This window comes from Ostrinia nubilalis, chromosome 20 (assembly GCF_963855985.1).
Source record: "Ostrinia nubilalis chromosome 20, ilOstNubi1.1, whole genome shotgun sequence".
Lineage (NCBI taxonomy): Eukaryota > Metazoa > Arthropoda > Insecta > Lepidoptera > Crambidae > Ostrinia > Ostrinia nubilalis.
Window position 1 is genome coordinate 5368327 of NC_087107.1, and position 19584 is coordinate 5387910.

At 37.7% G+C, this 19584-nt stretch overlaps 1 protein-coding gene across 1 annotated transcript; it reads left to right on the forward strand.

Annotated features, from left to right (window-relative positions):
- The first annotated feature begins 2958 nt into the window (after positions 1-2958).
- On the forward strand, positions 2959-18569 carry LOC135081514 (uncharacterized). The gene is made up of 5 exons (XM_063976235.1): positions 2959-3143; positions 5141-5366; positions 7626-7756; positions 16575-16730; positions 18321-18569. The coding sequence occupies exons 1-5, from the start codon at positions 3071-3073 to the stop codon at positions 18500-18502; spliced, it is 768 nt and encodes a 255-aa protein (XP_063832305.1). The 5' UTR covers positions 2959-3070; the 3' UTR covers positions 18503-18569.
- The last annotated feature ends 1015 nt before the right edge of the window (positions 18570-19584 follow it).

Here is a 19584-nt window from a genome sequence, read left to right on the forward strand (position 1 = left end):
TCCTGCGCTGTCAGTTGGTCTCAAAAAGCCCGTAAAATTGCTAAACTTAAGTGACAGCCACAGGGGTCAGAGCACTTAGTTCGTAGATACCGTATATCGCCAGTAGTAAGATAGGTTAGGTTAGGTTTTCAGTTTTATTGATTAGGCGTTATTCGGCATGTATATTGTATACGGTCCTGTCTGTCCTGGGCGACCAGGCCTCCCACTAGGTGGACCGACGATCTGGTGAATTTCGTGAGTAGTACCTACCTGAAAATGCGCGATTTTTGCATAATTACCTATAAATTATCTTAAAATCTATGGAAGCTCATTAAAAAAACTGCTTACTTTGATATTATGTTTTAAAAATGCATCAAACTCGAAATAAATCATAATTAAAACCACTCACGCGTGAAAAAGTACTTTCACGGTCAATTGGCGACTGTATGCGCCCACGCATCTCTTTGTCATTACGTAGACACAACAAATTAGAGTCAGTGCCTACTTTGTTCATTTGGTACTATTATAGTACCATGTGATGTAGACTGCTGTTTTTCTCAGCACTAAGTAGCTGCATTTGAGACGTGTTTAACTGCCTGAAAAGGACCTGAAATGGAGGATGGATGGAGGATGAATGGAGGATATGAAATGGGATATTAACTTATGAAATTAAATTAAATTACCGGATGAAAAAAATAACAACTTGTTAATACTCCCACGAAAACGAATTAATTGAAATTGTCGGAGAGTTTGAAGGAAAGTCAATTTTCACATAGGTAATACAAAAAATAACTTAACGTTTGACTTTTCCATCTTGAAATTACACTTTAGATTTTTCAATTTACTGAAATGATGATTATGTTTTCTTGATTTGATACACCGTACACCAATATTATATGATGACAAATCAAGCGGTAAGTACAACCTTTCCATGAATCCGAATCCATTCCAATCTTCCCATCCAATAATCACAATGGCAAATTTAGGCATTTCATTTGCAGATTCAAAATGCGTGTAATGTGGTGCGCCGTATCATTTGTCAGGCCATTAAGTCCCAACAATGGGACGCCCACAAAAGCCTCTAATCCGCCGACACTGGCCCAATGGTGACTCTTTGTCGACTTTCCCGATGGGTGACCACCGACCACCGTGCGACTGGCTTTCAGCATTGTTCAGCTTTATTGACATGCCCGCACATCGTTAGGTTTCATTGCTTCTTTATTCGAGGATAACGTGGGAAAGTTGGTTTTTACAAGCATTGATTTTCCTGAAATATTTTATTGCGCAGTTCTTGGGAATGCAGATTACAGATAATTGGGAAATGAAGGCATGATTTTAGGACTACCAAGGGTTTTAGGACTATTAACCCTTTTTATTTTTTTATTGATGACTAACAAACAGAAGCAGTAGGTAGTAATTGTCTTCATCTACAACTGTCATATGCTAGAACATTTTTATCCAAGAAAAATTGAAGAGTTCCCAGACATTTTTCTAAGGGATCATAATGAAATGAAATAGTTTGTTCAGTACATAGGCCCTTTCCAGGACATTTATACACGTCCCAAATGATAATGACACGGCATTTAAAGTAAGTTTTCAATTGAGTTTTTAATCTTACTATAGCTCTGTTTACGGCTTCTTTTTCAAAAACGTGAGTGAAACAAACTTTCATCCCCTATTTCATAACCTTTAATTTTTTTGTAACTAAATTAACCTTTAATCTTCCTCCTAGGTCACATTTGTCTAATGCTAAACCTAAACTTATACAAAATTGGTTTGACGCTTATGCCTGAAAAAAATACTGAAAACCTGACAACAAACAAAGAGACAGAGTAACTTTTTTTTACATGCACATAATATAGTTTTGTCTACAATAAACGAAGTAGTTAGATGCCGTCACAGACTAGCTTAATCTTTCAATATCTAGGTTAAGGGTCACACAGACCACATGAGCATTATGGCTGAATGAGACACGTCCTACACTGAGAATTTATGCCAGGTGAAGATTGGGCAACGTTGTGTGCTCACACAAGTACACGTACAATAACCACTTAAAACAGAATTCAAGTTCTTGTGACGGTTTAGTAAGAACCATAGTCGAGTGGTTACACTAGGTACACATTTAAACTATAGATTTGCTTTCGCGAATGACAAATTGATGTTTACTTTGTTAACAATAAGGTCGTATTCCAAGACATCTTGCTGATTGGATCTATGAAACAAGTATAAATAGACCACGGGGGATCCAGAGGATTATGTGAAACTCCCAACTTCGTCTATCAATAGCTGAAAACCACGCGTTGTTCTCTGGTACAACCACAGGTACAACCAAGTGTGTTGGCCCCATTATTCTGAGGGTCTATTAGTGACCCCAAGGCATTTGTTCCCAGTCTCTATTCTCTTCCATAGTAGTGACTTTAGGAAAGGTCAATTCTCTTCTAACCAAAAGCACCAAAAGGAGAGATTTTGCCGCTTAGGGTTCCACCTCAGCGACGCTACTATAGACATACCATGAGGGAAAAGCCTTCAGTGTAGGTGTCAGCCTCTTACTTCCCTGTTTACTGCGACATATTTGTTGAGCACTGGCTGACTGACGTCAGATATTGATGATTGATGGCTCATGCATGCATGAGTAGACTATGCTAGGACTGATCATATCTGACGCTAAAGTCGTCACATAGCAGACTATAGAACTGTGGCAGAACATAGAAACTGTCCAAGTCTACACGAAAACCTTAATTTATTTCTTTTCGCCAACATTTAGCGCCTGATAATTGTAACTTTGATCAATTAACTCCATTTCTCAGATAAGCCTCAAAAATCGACTGCATTGCGAAAACCACGGAACACCTACACTATAGTATCTAATGTAAACAAACACACGTTCTGCAACACACCTCGTGCTTGCGCCGCAACGTTGCCCAACACTCGTGGAATCGACGCTTAAATCCTTGAGGCATAATGACCGTTCGAAATTAAACGCTCTAACGTTAGCCGCCGCCATTCGAGAAACCGGCATTGCATAGTGCGCCCGACAGTGTGAAATACGAATTTTTAAGTGAAATAAACATAATAAATACATTGTAACAAAATGGACAGCTACCCTCTCAGGCTGTTCGTCATCTCGCTGATGTTTCACTGCAGCTTCCAACTGCTGCCTTTGCGTAAGTACCCTCAATTTTTAGACTAACGGTTTTAGTTTAGTTTTGATTGTAGCGTTAGTGATGGTTAATAATATTTAATTCAAAATATATTAGAAAATTCTAGAATTAAATATAAATTGATAAACTAAAAAGATATTTAGGGAATGTTTTTGGCCTAGTGATCCCGAGTAGAACAAAGACAATGCAATCAAAGTCAAGTCACCGGCACTTTTTTAACTCTGTGATTTCCATTTATCTTTTGGAAAAAACGTTTCAACTATGAGATCAAATTAAAATATTACCTACCTAAGTTTATTATTTACCTTTAGAATATTATTATAATTAATTACATTAATTAATATTCCATCGTCATTAGAAAGATCTACCACAAACTAATAGCTTGATATTATTACCTAATTAGGGCAATCAATAATCATGATCTATATTCAATTAGTACTAATAACTTGAGTAATAATATCAGATGACAAAATCAAATAAGATCGTATCGAGGCTCAGGTAATCAGGTTGCAAACCTGATATTAGGTTGTCGGCCTATTGCGGTCAACAGTAATATCTGTCATTGCTGCAATAGGTACAGTCAGCGTCAAATAGTCGTGACACCCAGTGGCCAAAAAGTTGACAACACAACCTATTCGAATTGTAACAAAGACGTGTTGCGAACTTTTTGCCTATTTTGGTTGTAAGAACTATTTGACACTGACTCTACAGTGCACATGCGACAAAAAGCTACACTGTGTGGCACCTTACGAGTATGTGATCGTAGTAATAGGTGCGAATTTGCAACGAAAATGCATAGTTGAATATGCTGTCGACTGTACTGGTATTAGGAATGCAGCAGGCTAATGATCTTATTAATATTATGTAATTAAATAATAGATTTTAAAATGATACAATAATAACCTCAACGGCTGGTATGGCAATTCACGTTTCCGACTGAGTTCAATTCCCGGTGGGGGTAAAAGACACCTCATGAGGAATTATAATTAAGTCTGTACTCTATATCTATGGCTCCTCAACCGTATGGCCAGCGTGGGAAGTGTAGGCCAAATGGCCAAATCCTCCATCCATCATAATCATCATCATCATCATTTCAGCCACAGCACGTCCGCTGCTGAACATAGCCCTCCCTCAACGATTTCTATATTTCATAATCCTCCATTACCTCTGGTAATTATTAGAGCGTCATGCTCCTGGGTGCGACTAAAACCTGATGATGTCAATCCGTTGTCTATGGTACAAGTTCTCTACTCTTGGGCTAACAGGATTAATTAATTGCCCAAGACCTTCTCTAAAGTCTTGCAAATCTTTATGGATTGCAAATCACCCATACTTTTGGATTACTGTCAATAAACTTTGCTAAAAAGCTTCGTAGCGTTGAGTAATAACACTTTAGCGCCATTTAGAGATTGCTTCTAAACAAATTGCTCAATGCTATTGCACACTAGCTAACTGTATTTGTATGAGCATAAAAATGCTAATAATTAATACTGAATACTTCTCGTCAGTCTTCGCACAATTTACTAACAACTTACTTGAGCTGATGTACTTACATTACAGCTGATTACCTACTTACAAATTGTTATAAATAATGTGCATATAAAGCCGAATTGAGCCACTTTTGGACGCTCATAAAGTCTGACAGCCTGACGAATTCGTTCCCATATTCCTCATTTCCTTTAAGTAAGCTCTAAATAAATATAAAAAAGAGGCTGACAAAGGTGACTGAGTTTCTTCCGCGACTTCTTCTCAGCACCAGCCCATATGTTGTCCCGAAGTGGTGGTAGGGCAAGCTATATTTGGGACGTGTATAAGTGCCCTGGAAAGGGCCTATGTACTGAATAAACTATTTCATGTCATTTCATACTCGTCTTTTTCTTATTGTTCTTTCCCTTCTTCTTCTTAATTAATGGCCATAAAATCTCTGAAGTTTATTTGTGCCAATCATAACTTATGCATATTACGTATTGGTCTTATAAAGTGCCATTTTATTCTTCCAGCCGACTTCATCCACCCCTGCTACGAGCTCACCGACGAATGCTTCACCAAGGCCACCATGGACGCCATCCCAGGCGTGGTGAAGGGCATCCCAGAAGCCGGCATCCCCACCCTGGACCCTCTCTTCATAGACAAGAACATCAGCATCGAACTGCCTGGAAATTTGAAGATGCAGTTCCATAATGCTAAGCTGGTGGGGCTGAGTACCTGCGTGCCGGATAAGGTGTCGTGAGTATCTAGTTTTTCTTCATAACAGGAATGATTTCATTTACAACCATAGTGATTTACGTGGCTTTACGTTACGGTATGTAGCCAAAAACATGGCTTCAATAAACTATTTACACCATTGTTATTATTTCTTACTGAAGACATACTCGTATGTGAAATTTTCCGTTCCCTTTCATGAAAACTTACAGCCTCTAGTTCATATCCTTTAAGATTCATTATTGCACAATGGTTCTTCTTTTACGTTCCACCTATTTTTGTAACTGGAGTCGTACAATAAAAATCATACGCAAAGTAATCACGTCCTCACTTCCCTTAAGAAAAAAGTCGTGATATACAAAGTTACGAGTATGTGTCTGACCATGACATTCTAAAGTGTTCTGGTTGAACCATTTCACTCAAAAGTCAAAACATAAAAACTTCTGATTTTGGTCAAAATTGCACTACAATACAAGCAATGTCACCGAGCTTAAAATTGCACATGAATGTAAATTATCGCAAGCAATTAAACACATGACGGTAGTTTGAGAAATATTGACAAGGTCAGAAGATTAAGGTTTTACATCCTTGTCCAGGACAATTACTATCCTGAATTTATTAGTAGTTACTTCCTTTTGATATATTCAACGTAATTTTTATTACCTTTTCTGTTCGTACTGTTTATAATCAGGTCGTACATCTGATTTCTCATCTTTTCTCTTTTAAATTTTCCTTTTCGAGGATTAACGATTCAATACCGTCTTTCTCGAAGGCTTTCTCATACTATTAAGTGGTAGCTAAGTAAAAAAAAAGGAGTTTGCAACAAAGACAAGATAAAAGATAAAAAAACACTCTACAACCCAAGTTTACATTGTAGTAGCTTGACCTAATTACACCTACTTGAAGACAGAATACATTCATTGATTTCTACATCAATCACCATCAATCAATCAATTGGATGTAATTTTTCTTGTATCCACTGATATTCTCAGTCATTAAAATTTAATGACCTGTAATTTTCCAACTGATCAAAATAACTACTTCAATCCAATAGCATACCTACTCCGTGCCTGATTGAAATTACTACTTTAAGCCTTTATAGGGCTCTGGTGAATATAATACCACCATAATTTGAACCTTAAGTCACTTATCATAAGGTTAATCAAATACCTAAACTACTAACTACTCGCTTTCGGTCATGGCCGCGCAATCAGTAGAGACCTAAGCTGTTCTCCTGCGCATACTGATAGCTGCACGCGATTCTAATCACTATGACACCTTTATGAATATGCAGAAGGACGATGTGTTATGAAATCGTTTATAATAAACTTATCTGAAGATCTAGGACAGGACAAATACCGCCTGTTTTTTGCAGTTTGAAAATGTCGGACAATTATTTTCTTGACTTGACTTGAAAGAACATCATGAAATAACTTGGAAAGATTTAAAGATTGGCCTGTTGGTACTGGCCTGCATCCAGTGCCTTCCTGCAATCTTAAAAAGATTCTACGATTTAAAAGTTAATTTATCCTTTTTTTTAGCTACGTAACCAAACCTCCTATTTACTTGACTTTTCAAATAAGGTATAGGTACCTACTAATTTGTATGTCTTATTTTGTGAATATAGGAAAGAAATCATACATGGTATCCATAATGATTACCTACATTGTAACTCTGAAGTAAGTAGGACCTATGATCATTGTTTATTTTCTTTGTGTGCAATTTGCAACTAGTATTGACATCACTTATAATGGGAGTTGCAAGACTTCTCACCTCTTCATTAGTATCATTTCCTCACCCATTAGTATTGTGTATAAGCCTTTGTGTAATCTCTATGATTACATCTGCATTCTAGTCTGCTTCCTTTAACTTAGATAACAATGTTTTAAAATTATTCATTATCAAGCGTTTAAAAAACCTACTTATTTTTATTGAAGGGCTCGCCGAACTAAATTTAACGAAAGCCCCTGCATCGTACTCGGAAAAGTAAGCAGACTTACATTCCTTAAATCGCGTAAAGTGACGACAATTAATCGAACATCGAGCCTCCACAACCCGTCTGGCAAAGTAGAAAAATCCCTGCATCACTCTTAATTTAAGAGCGCTTTCACATTAGGGCGTTAGTAACGCGACAACAGCGCGGCAGTGGCGTTTTTATAATGTGAATATATGCACATAGTATGAAATTTTAGGCAGCGTGTCTGTCGCGCGTTTGTCGCGCTGCTAAATCACCTTAATGTGAAATCGCTCTAAGACTCAAAAGGTTCTCTACCCCTATCGCAGGTCCCGCCGCGAGGCGCGCACTTTCATCTTCGACATGCACTGCAACTTCACCATCCGAGGGTTGTACAGCTTGCGCGGGCGCCTGCTGCTCTTCAACCTTGACACCGAAGGATCGGCCAAGATCAAAATCTGTGAGTTTCTTTTGGTTTTTCATATTTTGTACCTTTACCTTGTAGATTGTTTTTAAATGCAACTACCTAATTAGGACGTCGCGTCGCACATTTATCAACCCGGAAAGGGCTCGTAACCGTATCAACTCGAGGCGGTCAGTATTCTTTGTATGAAACTCCATATTGCAACGCACACTTATTCGCACCGTAACGTAAACGCCTCGCTTCGCCAAAGGAGATGACAGCTCGCGAAAGGCGATACGGTGTTGATCCCTTTCCGAGTTGATAAGTCTACTATGAGCTTAATGATACCAAATCAAATTAGTTAAATTCAGATAAGACAAATAATAATGTAATAAATATAAGGACATTTTAAAATCGTCGTTTTTAGGAGTTAGTTCAAAGACCTATTTGCACAGTGTCCGGTAATAATAATTTCGTGTAGATTATAAATTATTTACCATAACTATTTTATAGGAAAAACTTTATCCAAACTCACACGCCAAAAAGGCACGCAAGCCATACCTACGCATGGCGTCATTTGTTGTAGGTACCGTAACTTTAAAATCAAAACAATATTTTGAATTACAAATTAACTGGGTAGGTAAAAAGTTAAAAATAAACATTTTCTTGTTATTTTCTCTTTCGAATAAATAACACGAAAACAACTTCAATGTTTGTATGAAAAGTGATTTAATGTACCTACTCAAAAACAAAAACAATACACTTATTTGCTAAATAGTGTAGGTAATAGGTATGTTATTACGAGTTTAGTAGGTAATAAGTATAGTAGGTAGTTATGTCCTCCAACATGCCATCACGCATTATCCAAGTACCTAAATAAGCATTAAGATAACGAAATAAGCATATTAAGCATTTATCATTGATATCATATTACAATAACAACCTAAACTGCTGATGCTGAGTCGGGATAATTGAAATCAACATCCTGCAGTTCCCGGTAGACGCCTCACGCCACCGGACCGATAATCAGCCCTATATAAGGAGCCCGTGATGATGGTATACACACATTAGATTTTATGCTTCCCACTTCGAAGCACCTTAGGTTAGTTAGGCTAGTACCGTTCAATCGCTGAACACTTAGTTGTAATTTTGTACTTTATATTTTCATTAAAATCATTGAAAGTTTAAAGTTGTAGTTTTTTTTATAAAGTCTGCTCGCCGCACAAACTTGACTGGCGCAGCCGGTAGGATCTCGCGTCGCGATAATCAAAGTATAACGATTATATCGGTCTTGAGCAATCGCGGTTAGGCTATCAAGTCTACAACGGCGGGATCCACGAACCAAACAAATAAGTCAAGCGGCACCAGCACCAGCAGCAGCACCAGCAGCAGCAGCAGCACCAGCAGCAGCAGCGGCACACCGAGAAGATATGGGGGTGAGCGGCAAGTGAGTAAACCTTTTCGCTACCGTTCTTGTACCATTCTTCCCAAATTTTTGTAACGTTCTTTATCCCAAATCATAATAAACGTTACTGCTCGTAGTTCCTTCCACTTTAAGGATTACGCCAGCGCTTAGTAATAGGAAAGAAATATTTTGAAATTGTTTATTTTATCAGAAAATTGTTAATTAATTAAAATGGAACATATAAATGTTATACCCAGTGAAATGTTAAATTTAATACCGACGTTTGAAGGCGACGGTCAAACATTGAATTTATTCCTAAGGAAATGTAAATATGTTATAAATATATATAGAGGCCCTGATGAAAATGTAACACAAAACAGTTATGTATTTCATGCGATAACTAGTAGATTAGTAGGACGCGCAGCAGCATTGTTAAGCGAGCGCGAAGATATTAATACATGGATAGCATTAAAACAAGTGTTAACCCAGCATTTTGGAGACCCCAGATCGGAAGCTTGCATAGCGATCGAACTAGAACAAATTAAAATCAAACATGGAGAGTCGTATAGCGAGTTATGTCATCGTATTCAGAATGTTAAGAGCACGCTGATGTCCAAAGTCAACATGATTGAGGACGAAGGCATTAAAGCAGCTAAAGTAATTATATACGATAATACCGCGTTAAATGTCTTTCTATTCAATCTAACTGAAGACATGATTAGAGTGATTAGACTTAGAGGTTGTACCACCTTAGAGCAAGCCCTAAGCATTGTGTCTGAGGAGGAAAACTTCCAATTTCAGTACAATATGAAAAATAAGAACAAAGGAGTCACACCTACTCCTAGTAAACCCAGTTTTACCCAATCTCAACCGGCATTTAAACCGAATTTCGTATCGCCAACTCAAGCATTTAAGTTTGGCATACCTTTCAATAATAATAATCCATTCAAACAAAACTTCACACCTTTCAATAGGTTTAACCCAAATGGACAAAACTTCAGATATAATATGCCACAGAATCCTAATAATATGTCCAATCAACCCAAGTTTGTTTTCTCAAACCAGAATCCACAAAATTTCAGATTCCAGCCTAATCAAAATCCTAGACCTATTTATAGAATGCCTAGCAATAATAACAATCACTACAGACCTAATCCATATTCGGTTCCAATGAATCGATTCAATCAATTCCCACAACAAAACAACCAATTTAAATTCGGATTAAGCAACCCACCTTTGGCGCAGCGTCCCTCATACAAGTTGGACACTGATGTTTCAATGCGTTCAGCAGCTCCAATCCATCATAACTTAATAAATAACCCTGAAACCCCGGAAACACTCTTTTACGAGCCCGAGCCCGAGAGTCCCGAGGACCAGTACTATTATTACTACGACGATCAGTACGAGGACGTACCTCAGTATGAATCAGAGCAAATAGTAGAACCGGAAACTCATAATGACGAAAATTTTCAAATAGAAGCCTCACCGGATATAAATCGGAAGTGATAAATCTAAATTATTATGACGGAATGTTAAGATTGCCACACGTGTTAATACCCGAAATTAAAGCAAAGTTTATGATAGATACGGGAAGTACACGATCGTTCATAAGCCCGAAAAAGGCTAACGAGTATTTCAACGCCTATAAATATGTAGAGCCATTTGAAGTCATTAGCACGCACGCGCGTAGTAGCCATAATGAAGTAATCCATATTCCATTATTAAAATCATTTGCAACCACAGGAAGTCATAAGTTTTACGTGTATAACGTAGACAATCGTTTCGATGGCTTGATAGGTAGCGACTTGTTAAAACAGTTGGGCGCTACCATAGACATGGATAAACAAATATTAAAAACTCATAACGCACAGTTGCGAATAATATATAGCCCACCATATGAAGTAAGTATAGCACCGCGATCCGAGTCACGTGTTAAAATCCCCACCACTGTGTCAGAGGGTGACGCAATAATTAATTATACTAACTTCGGACAAGGCGTCCGTATGCCCAGTGCTCTCGTGAGCTGTCAACGAGGTTACGCGTATACCGTGATCCAAAATAGTTCGGATAACTATATAACGATAACTATATCTAAACCATTCGCAGTAGAACCGTACAGTGTCAGTGAAATACCAGTTAATAATATCAGTGACGCACCGCAAGGTTATGAGATCGACGAAGTGTTACAGCAGAATCTGGAAAAACTCAGGTTAGAACATATGAATGATGAGGAAAGAAAGGTTATTAGGAATCTTTGCTATGAATACCGTGATATCTTTTATTGTGAAAAAATACCTTTGAGCTTTTCGAACAATGTAAAACACCAAATCCGTACAAAAAATGAGGATCCTATTTACGTAAGACCATATAGGTTACCTCAAGTCCAGACAGACGAAATTAACAAACAAGTGGAAAAACTTTTATTAGATAATGTAATTCAGGAATCACATTCCCCGTGGAATGCCCCAGTGCATCTAGTTCCAAAAAAAATGGATGCATCAGGTGAAAGAAAATTTAGGATGGTCATTGATTACAGACGTTTAAATGAAATCACAACCGACGATAAATACCCATTACCCAATATCGCGGATCTTTTTGATAAACTAGGAAAATCAATTTACTTTACCACCTTGGATTTAGCAAGTGGGTACCATCAAATCGAGATAGATAAGGTTGACAGACAGAAAACAGCATTCAGCACCCAAGCGGGTCACTACGAATTTCTGCGCATGCCGTTCGGTTTAAAAACCGCGCCGGCGACGTTCCAACGCGCAATGGATAACGTACTGCGTGGGTTACAAGGAATGCACTGTTTAGTCTACCTTGATGACATCATAGTTTACAGTAATAGCTTACAGGAACACATTCAGAGCTTAAGAAAGATATTTGATCGCTTAAGAGAAACCAACCTTAAAATCCAATTAGATAAATCTGAATTTTTACGCAAGGAAGTCTTGTACTTAGGACACACAATCACTAAGGAAGGTCTTAAACCGAACAATGACAAAATTAAAGCCATCTTAGATTTCCCTATTCCCACAACTACAACAGAAATCAAAAGTTTCTTAGGTCTTATAGGTTACTATAGGAAGTTTATAAAAGACTTCGCCAAGATAACACAGCCACTTACCAGTTGTCTAAAAAAACGTAATAAAATAATAATTGATGACAAATACAAATCCGCTTTCGAAACATGTAAAGAACTTTTAACAAACGCACCATTGTTACAATATCCCGATTTCGAGAAACCGTTTGTTCTAACAACAGACGCCTCTAACTTCGCTATCGGAGCCGTATTATCACAAGGAACTGTAGGCAGCGATAAACCGGTCGCCTACGCAAGTCGTACACTGAACGAAGCCGAGACGCGATACAGTACCATCGAAAAAGAATTGCTAGCCATAATTTGGGCAGCAAAGCATTTCAGACCGTATTTGTATGGTAGGAAGTTTACAATCTACACCGATCACAGACCACTAGCATGGTTAAATTCAATAAAGGAACCCAACAGTAAACTCACCAGATGGAAGTTACGTTTAGCGGAATTTGATTATGACATCATATATAAAAATGGTAAACAAAACAGCAACGCTGACGCGTTATCCCGAATTAAATTAAACGCACTCACCGATGATGATAATATGTCAATGCAGGTAAATATAGACAATGATAAACCATCAAGTATAGTGACAATTTCATCAGATTCCAGTAATTCAATTAATTCCCAAAAACGCGTAGAAAAAGACGATTACGGAGCTATTAGATCACCATCAAATAGTAGCACAATATCAGCACCAGAAAGTAGTTCACATTCCGCAACAGCACACTCCGCTAAAGACATAGATACCATAGGTATACCCATATTAAATGAAGCAATAGACACAAAACCTAATCAAATTATAGTAGATTCTTGGGGATTAGACAAGTTAGAAGTAGTCGATGTTTCTAATTCCAAACAACGCATTTTAGAAATCAATTTACCATTAAATCGCCCTGATCTAATTAAAGACTTCTTAAAACGATATACCCGACCTAAAGTAAAACATTTTATCCACTTCACTGACCCTAGTCATCGTAAACTATTTGTAGAAACAATAATAGCATTATTTAGAAAAGATACTGTACATTTCTTTGAGTGCACAGAGCGTATCATTCATATAACAGACGAACAAGAACAACGCGCCATAGTACTAACTTATCACACCGGAACAACATGTCATCGTGGAATACGAGAAACAATAATGCGTCTTAAACGCACTTACTTTTGGAGTAAAATGGAAGAAACTGTTTCCAGCATCATAAATGCATGTGAAACTTGTAAAAAAATGAAATATAATAGAAAACCTTTTAAGCCCGAACTACAGTTAACGCAAACTCAAACAAAACCATTTCAGGAAATTTTTATGGATCTGTTTAGTATAGAAGGCAAATACTATCTTACAATCGTAGACGCGTTTAGTAAGCTAGGACAGGCTATGGAAATACCTAATAGATCTACACCGGAAGTAGTTAGAGCATTGCTAAAGTATTTCTCATTTTATGGAGTTCCGACAAAAATCAATTGCGACCCAGGCTCAGAATTCAATAACGCCCTTTTAAAAGAAATGTTAACATTTAATAAAGTGGAATTACACATAGGTACTCCACATAACCCCAACTCAATGGGAATCGTTGAAAGATTCCACTCAACACTAATCGAGATTTACAGACTCGCTAAATTCGAACAAAAATTCACAGACGTAGCAGCCGTAATGACGTATGCAATATTGGCATACAATCAAACGATTCACTCAACGACAGGTTTAACGCCTTTTGAAGTAACTTTTGGACACACGGACTCTTCAAGCCCGTTTAACGTAGATTTTAATCAGCAATATACGCAACAGCTAGTAAAGGAACACGTAAGAAAAACGAAACATTTATACAAATATTTAACCGACAAAATTATTGAAACTAAAGAAAGCATTAGGAACAAACGCGGCGGTGAAACTGAATTCGACATCCAAATGGGTGATACAGTGTTTATAAAAGGCGTGAATGAAAGACGAAGTAAGGATAAACCCCGTTATCAAAAAGCACAAGTCTCAGGCGAAATAGTTAGAAACACAGTCCCTGTAATATCAAAAAATAGACCCACTAAAGTTCCAATTAAAGACATAAGGCGTCCTCCGCAGGTCCCTCATCCTGATGATGATCCTGACAATCCGCGCCCGGGCCCTTCAACTCGACAAACTTGATACGATACCGTGATTAAAGAATTAAAAACGAATCAAGACGCTATTGCAAATAAAGTAACGATCTTATCCGAAATGGCGGGTATTATAGCCAATAATACCAATGCTACTCGACACAATTTCGCCCAAATCAATAAAGAGCTATTAATAATTAAAAAACAGATAAATCAAAGTAACGTAGAAAAATTAGAAAACAAGATCATTCAAGTATTTCATTTATTTATTCATAACTTTCAAACGATCTTTACACATTTGGACGATATTGAAACCGCTATAGCTTTTAGTAGACTTAAGGTGTTACATCAATCAATAATCGATAATAAGGAATTGTTAAATGTATTAAAACAGATCGAAATAACTAATAAGTTAGTATTCCCAGCTAAATTAGCGAATTTAGTTAAAATTGAACAGACCATAGAGTTAAAAGCATATTTTAAAGAAAGACAGATAACGTTTATTATGAGCATTCCCTTGGTTACACCCGACATATATAATTACTATAGAGTAATTCCTTTACCCATCCTTAATAAAAATAATATCACCACCATCCTTGCACCTAAATCCCCTTTTATCCTGGTACAAGAGGCGAAAACTTGGTCGCTCCCCTCACCATGCCAGGAGATCGACGAAAACCTTCATCTATGCAGAAATGTGGATACTACTACACAAGAACAGGACTTATGCACTTCAAGCTTAATGAAATCGGAAACTAACACTTCCATGTGCAAACCCATAGCCGTGGAAATCAATAACTTGTACATCAGATCTTTTTATGAAAACTGGTGGATTGTGTATTCCAGAAATCCGGTAACCCTGAAGGAAACCTGCAAGGGGGAAATCACGAGAAAACAACTTCGTGGCACTTACCTGATTGGAATGGACGGAGTATGCGATCTCCAAATACAAAAGGTAACTCTCAGACGACGCCACTCTGGAGCGAGAGGCTTCAAATACCATAAAACAGCAAAGATAAACTTACCTGAAGTAGCACAAGGCCCTGTTAACGCAGATGAAGTAAAACCTGTAAACCTGGACGACATCAACTTGGACAACTTGCAGCTTTTGGCGTACGCGCTGAAATCTCCCGAAAAACAAGTGTTAAGTGATGCAGTGATAAACATAAAAAGTGTTAGTGTTGGCACGGTAATTTTATATGTTATAATTGTGTTAGTTATAAGTATAGTTATATTTTATAAGATAAAGAAAATGTACCCAAATTTATGTAATCGAAACCCTCCGATTCCAATTAAGCAATCGGATGATTTCGAACTTAAGGAGGGAGGAGTTATGTCCTCCAACATGCCATCACGCATTATCCAAGTACCTAAATAAGCATTAAGATAACGAAATAAGCATATTAAGCATTTATCATTGATATCATATTACAATAACAACCTAAACTGCTGATGCTGAGTCGGGATAATTGAAATCAACATCCTGCAGTTCCCGGTAGACGCCTCACGCCACCGGACCGATAATCAGCCCTATATAAGGAGCCCGTGATGATGGTATACACACATTAGATTTTAGGCTTCCCACTTCGAAGCACCTTAGGTTAGTTAGGCTAGTACCGTTCAATCGCTGAACACTTAGTTGTAATTTTGTACTTTATATTTTCATTAAAATCATTGAAAGTTTAAAGTTGTAGTTTTTTTTATAAAGTCTGCTCGCCGCACAAACTTGACTAGGTACATACATACATTTAAAACAAATAATATTGACATCAAGTATAGTTCTTGCGACTCAAGAAGGTGAGTCAGATTTACTTGTGTGTTTACGTGTACATGCATTATAACGATGGTATAGTCTATAAAAACTTTTTAAAACGAAGAGCCACCACACATGTAAAGCTCACTCGCCTTCATGAATTGCAACAATATAACTTATCTTAGACTGCCATCTGCACTATTTATTTATTAGTATTGCACCGAAATTGAATCAGAAATAAGGAGATCCGTGAACGAACTAAAGTCGCTGACATAGCCCAACGAATTAGCAAGCTGAAGCACATAGTACGCAGTATTGACGGCCGATGGAGCAGCAAGGTTCTGGAATGGAGGTCCACAAGGTGGACCGACGACCTTATAAAGATAGCAGGAAGGCGCTGGATGCAGGCCGCCACCAATCGGCCATTGTTAAAATTATTGGGGGAGGCCTATGTTCAGCAGTGGACGTCCTATGGCTGAAATGATGATGATGATTGCACCGGAATTATTTAAACTATCTTCCTTTACAGGGAACCAGCATATCCGCCTGGACGTGGTGGAGAAGGTGGTGCTGAAGAAGAACGGCGAAGGCCACTACAAGGTCAACTCGTACAAGTACAAGGCCGACTACGGTACGGACCTCAAGATGAACTTGACCAACCTCATCCGGGGGAACCCTGAAATAAGTAAGTAAATTGAACTCCTAAAGTTTTACGAATTACGAATATATCTACCTACTACCCGTTCGCGCTAAGTTTGCCGATCCGTGGAATGCGCGTCCCCTCCCCCAACGCGATTAAACAAAATTAGTTAGTGGTTAAACGCAATTAATGTGTTTTATTTTACGCAAATACAATTTTTTTATGAATATTATTAATAAATAAAAAATATTTTCAATATAGTTTGCTATAGTTATAGAAGCTTTCCTTCAATTTTCCAAACAGAATTAATTTCCAAGCCTTAGGCTGAGTTACACCACCTAACTTTGACCGTAACACCGTGCCGTAACTATAACGATAACCGTTGCTTTTTGTATGGAGTTTGACAGATTTTTGACGTTTGTCAAAGTTCAAGTAAGATGGTGCAACTCAGCCTTAGTGTGCTTCCAAAGCATGGGCCCATACCTCTGGACCCTCTGGAACCCTCTGTTTATTTTCCAATGCTGCGAATGCGACGCAAATTATGATGACAAATTACTATCTTTTATTTAATCTTCTTAGTCAAAACGAACTTAATAGGTTGACATTGGCTCTGTTATTCTACGACTGGCACTAGTTACGACCGAACTAATGCCATTGTTAAATATTAGTTTTCCTTATTCAATAACAACGTTCTTGTCCAATTAGCACACAATTTTAAAACCTCATTAAACAGGTTTAAGTACCTACACGACAATAAGCTCAATTCCGAGAAGTTTCTTGTCCAAGGTATTTATGATCAATGTATTTATTGAAAGACTGTTTTCGCAAATTACCAAACACAAGAAATCAAAAATTCTCAAAACTTCTAATTATATTAGCTGGATTTTGACATAATTTTCTTTCTCCTAGGGCCTAAAACATACTGCATTAAATCAATACCAGTAATTTCATGATTTATGTCCTGAAGGTGAGAAGGAATGCCGATGCTTTTGGGTTCGAAAATAATGCAATTTTTGCATCATGATCATAGATCAAAGTCAACTTGAAAATAGTTCATGAAAAAAACTGTAACAAGTGATATGTATAAATAAATATAAATAAATAAATAAAAATATGTTAACATATAAAATAACTATACTAATATAGCTAAACTGAGTCGGTCGTTCATCGCTGTACCGTGACGTACCTACAGTATCGCTTGCTGACCACGGATGTTAGTCAACAAGACACGTGCTAGTGGACCTGCGCAAGCGCCGGTCTTGGTACATACATGTTACATACAACACTCTCATACACTCATTCGACAACATACAATGTATAAAAAATGCCAGGAGTAAAACATACTCAATACTCATTTACTTTGAACTTTTGGAGCTGCTGAGGCGGCTGGTATGATTTTCGTTTTTGTTCTAATAATTTTCTATTCTAACAATTTAAAAACTACATCATTAAAATTAAATACAATCATAAATTTTATTATCCTTTTCATTTCCTTTTGTTCCATCATAGCAACATCCTTCCTTGCTATCGCCCAAACCTGTCTGCCAAAAGGTTGCCGACCACTTTACTAGACGATGCTGTTCTAAAGGCTAAGGATATTTATTTAGACTAAGTATACAGTCATTTAATTTCCAGGTGCCCAACTCCTCCAAGTGCTGAACCGGGACTCCCAGCTATTCGCCAACGAGTTCGGGGGTCCGATCCTGGACTACGCCATCGACTACGCCATGAACGTCACCCAGCGGTTCTTTGACGCCTACACCTATGACCAGCTCAGCCCCATACCGCTTACTGAAGAATTCTTCGTTAAGGAATAGACTGTGATTATTGTTAGGTTTGTAGGGCTTTAAGTATTGTAAGGGTAAATATAGAGAGTAAATATTTTTTGGACTTTTATTTGCTCTGGTAAACTTAGCTTAGGCGCAGACCACTGATTTTTCGTCGGCCGATAGTTTAGTCGGGCAGTTGACACCGATTGATTTTTCATACAAATTAGAATCGGGCCCAACTATCGGCCGACTAAAAATCGCTGGTCTGCGCCACGTCTGCGCCTAGGCTTAGTCAGATTATATTTTTGTCACCAGACTGGCATTCGATTTACAAATCAACAAAAAATGTCTTTTTCTCTAAATGAATTTTTTACTAAGTATTCAATGCCATCGTGAGCGCTCTAAAGAAGTACCTAACTATGTCAAAGGAATCAAATCATAATGACCAATTTATTAATCAACTGTCTTCTCAGTTAGTTTTCTGCCGATTTCTTTCTATCATTATGAGTAAATTCTGCCATTCCCACTTAAGATTATCAGTTTTGTTTCATCATCATCATCATCATGTCAGCCATAGGACGTCCACTGCTGAACATAGGCCTCCCCTAATGCTTTCCACGTTGATCGATTGGTAGCGGCCTGCATCCAGCGCTTCCCTGCTACCTTTACGATGTCGTCGGTCCACCTTGTAGGTGTTAGGTCAGTTTTGTTTGGTTCACAATAAAAAGTACAGGATTTACTTAACTAGCCCATGACGTAACAAAAGATCTCATGAAAGTTCTTATCTACATTGCTGCTGCACCAATTTTGCTATCAAGTGTTTCACCGTGGGTATATATGGTGAAATGAACGGTGAAACCCATCTTGCTCAAATGCTCACATTACACCGAAAGCTAAATTGTAACATGATTTACTTGGCAGCTGAGGCATATACAGAAGGACCGTCCCTTTTTGCACACCTTAAATTTTTGGGTAAAATGGGTGCTGCTCTTATTCATCATCGAATTCTCAAAAACTTATTTTTATTATTCATTTATTTAGGCATACCAACAACATTACATACAAAGTAATATGCTTTAGAAGTTGTTCCCAAACTAATTTATTTGTGGACCTGAATCAACCCCCATTGG

Excerpts from the sequence above, each read along its gene's own strand:
- LOC135081514 (XM_063976235.1), top strand. The coding sequence starts at position 3,071 with ATGGACAGCTACCCTCTCAGGCTGTTCGTCATCTCGCTGATGTTTCAC. Across the intron at positions 3,144-5,140 it reads CTTCCAACTGCTGCCTTTGC|CCGACTTCATCCACCCCTGC; the intron begins GTAAGTACCCTC and ends TTATTCTTCCAG. Across the intron at positions 16,731-18,320 it reads CCGGGGGAACCCTGAAATAA|GTGCCCAACTCCTCCAAGTG; the intron begins GTAAGTAAATTG and ends TTTAATTTCCAG.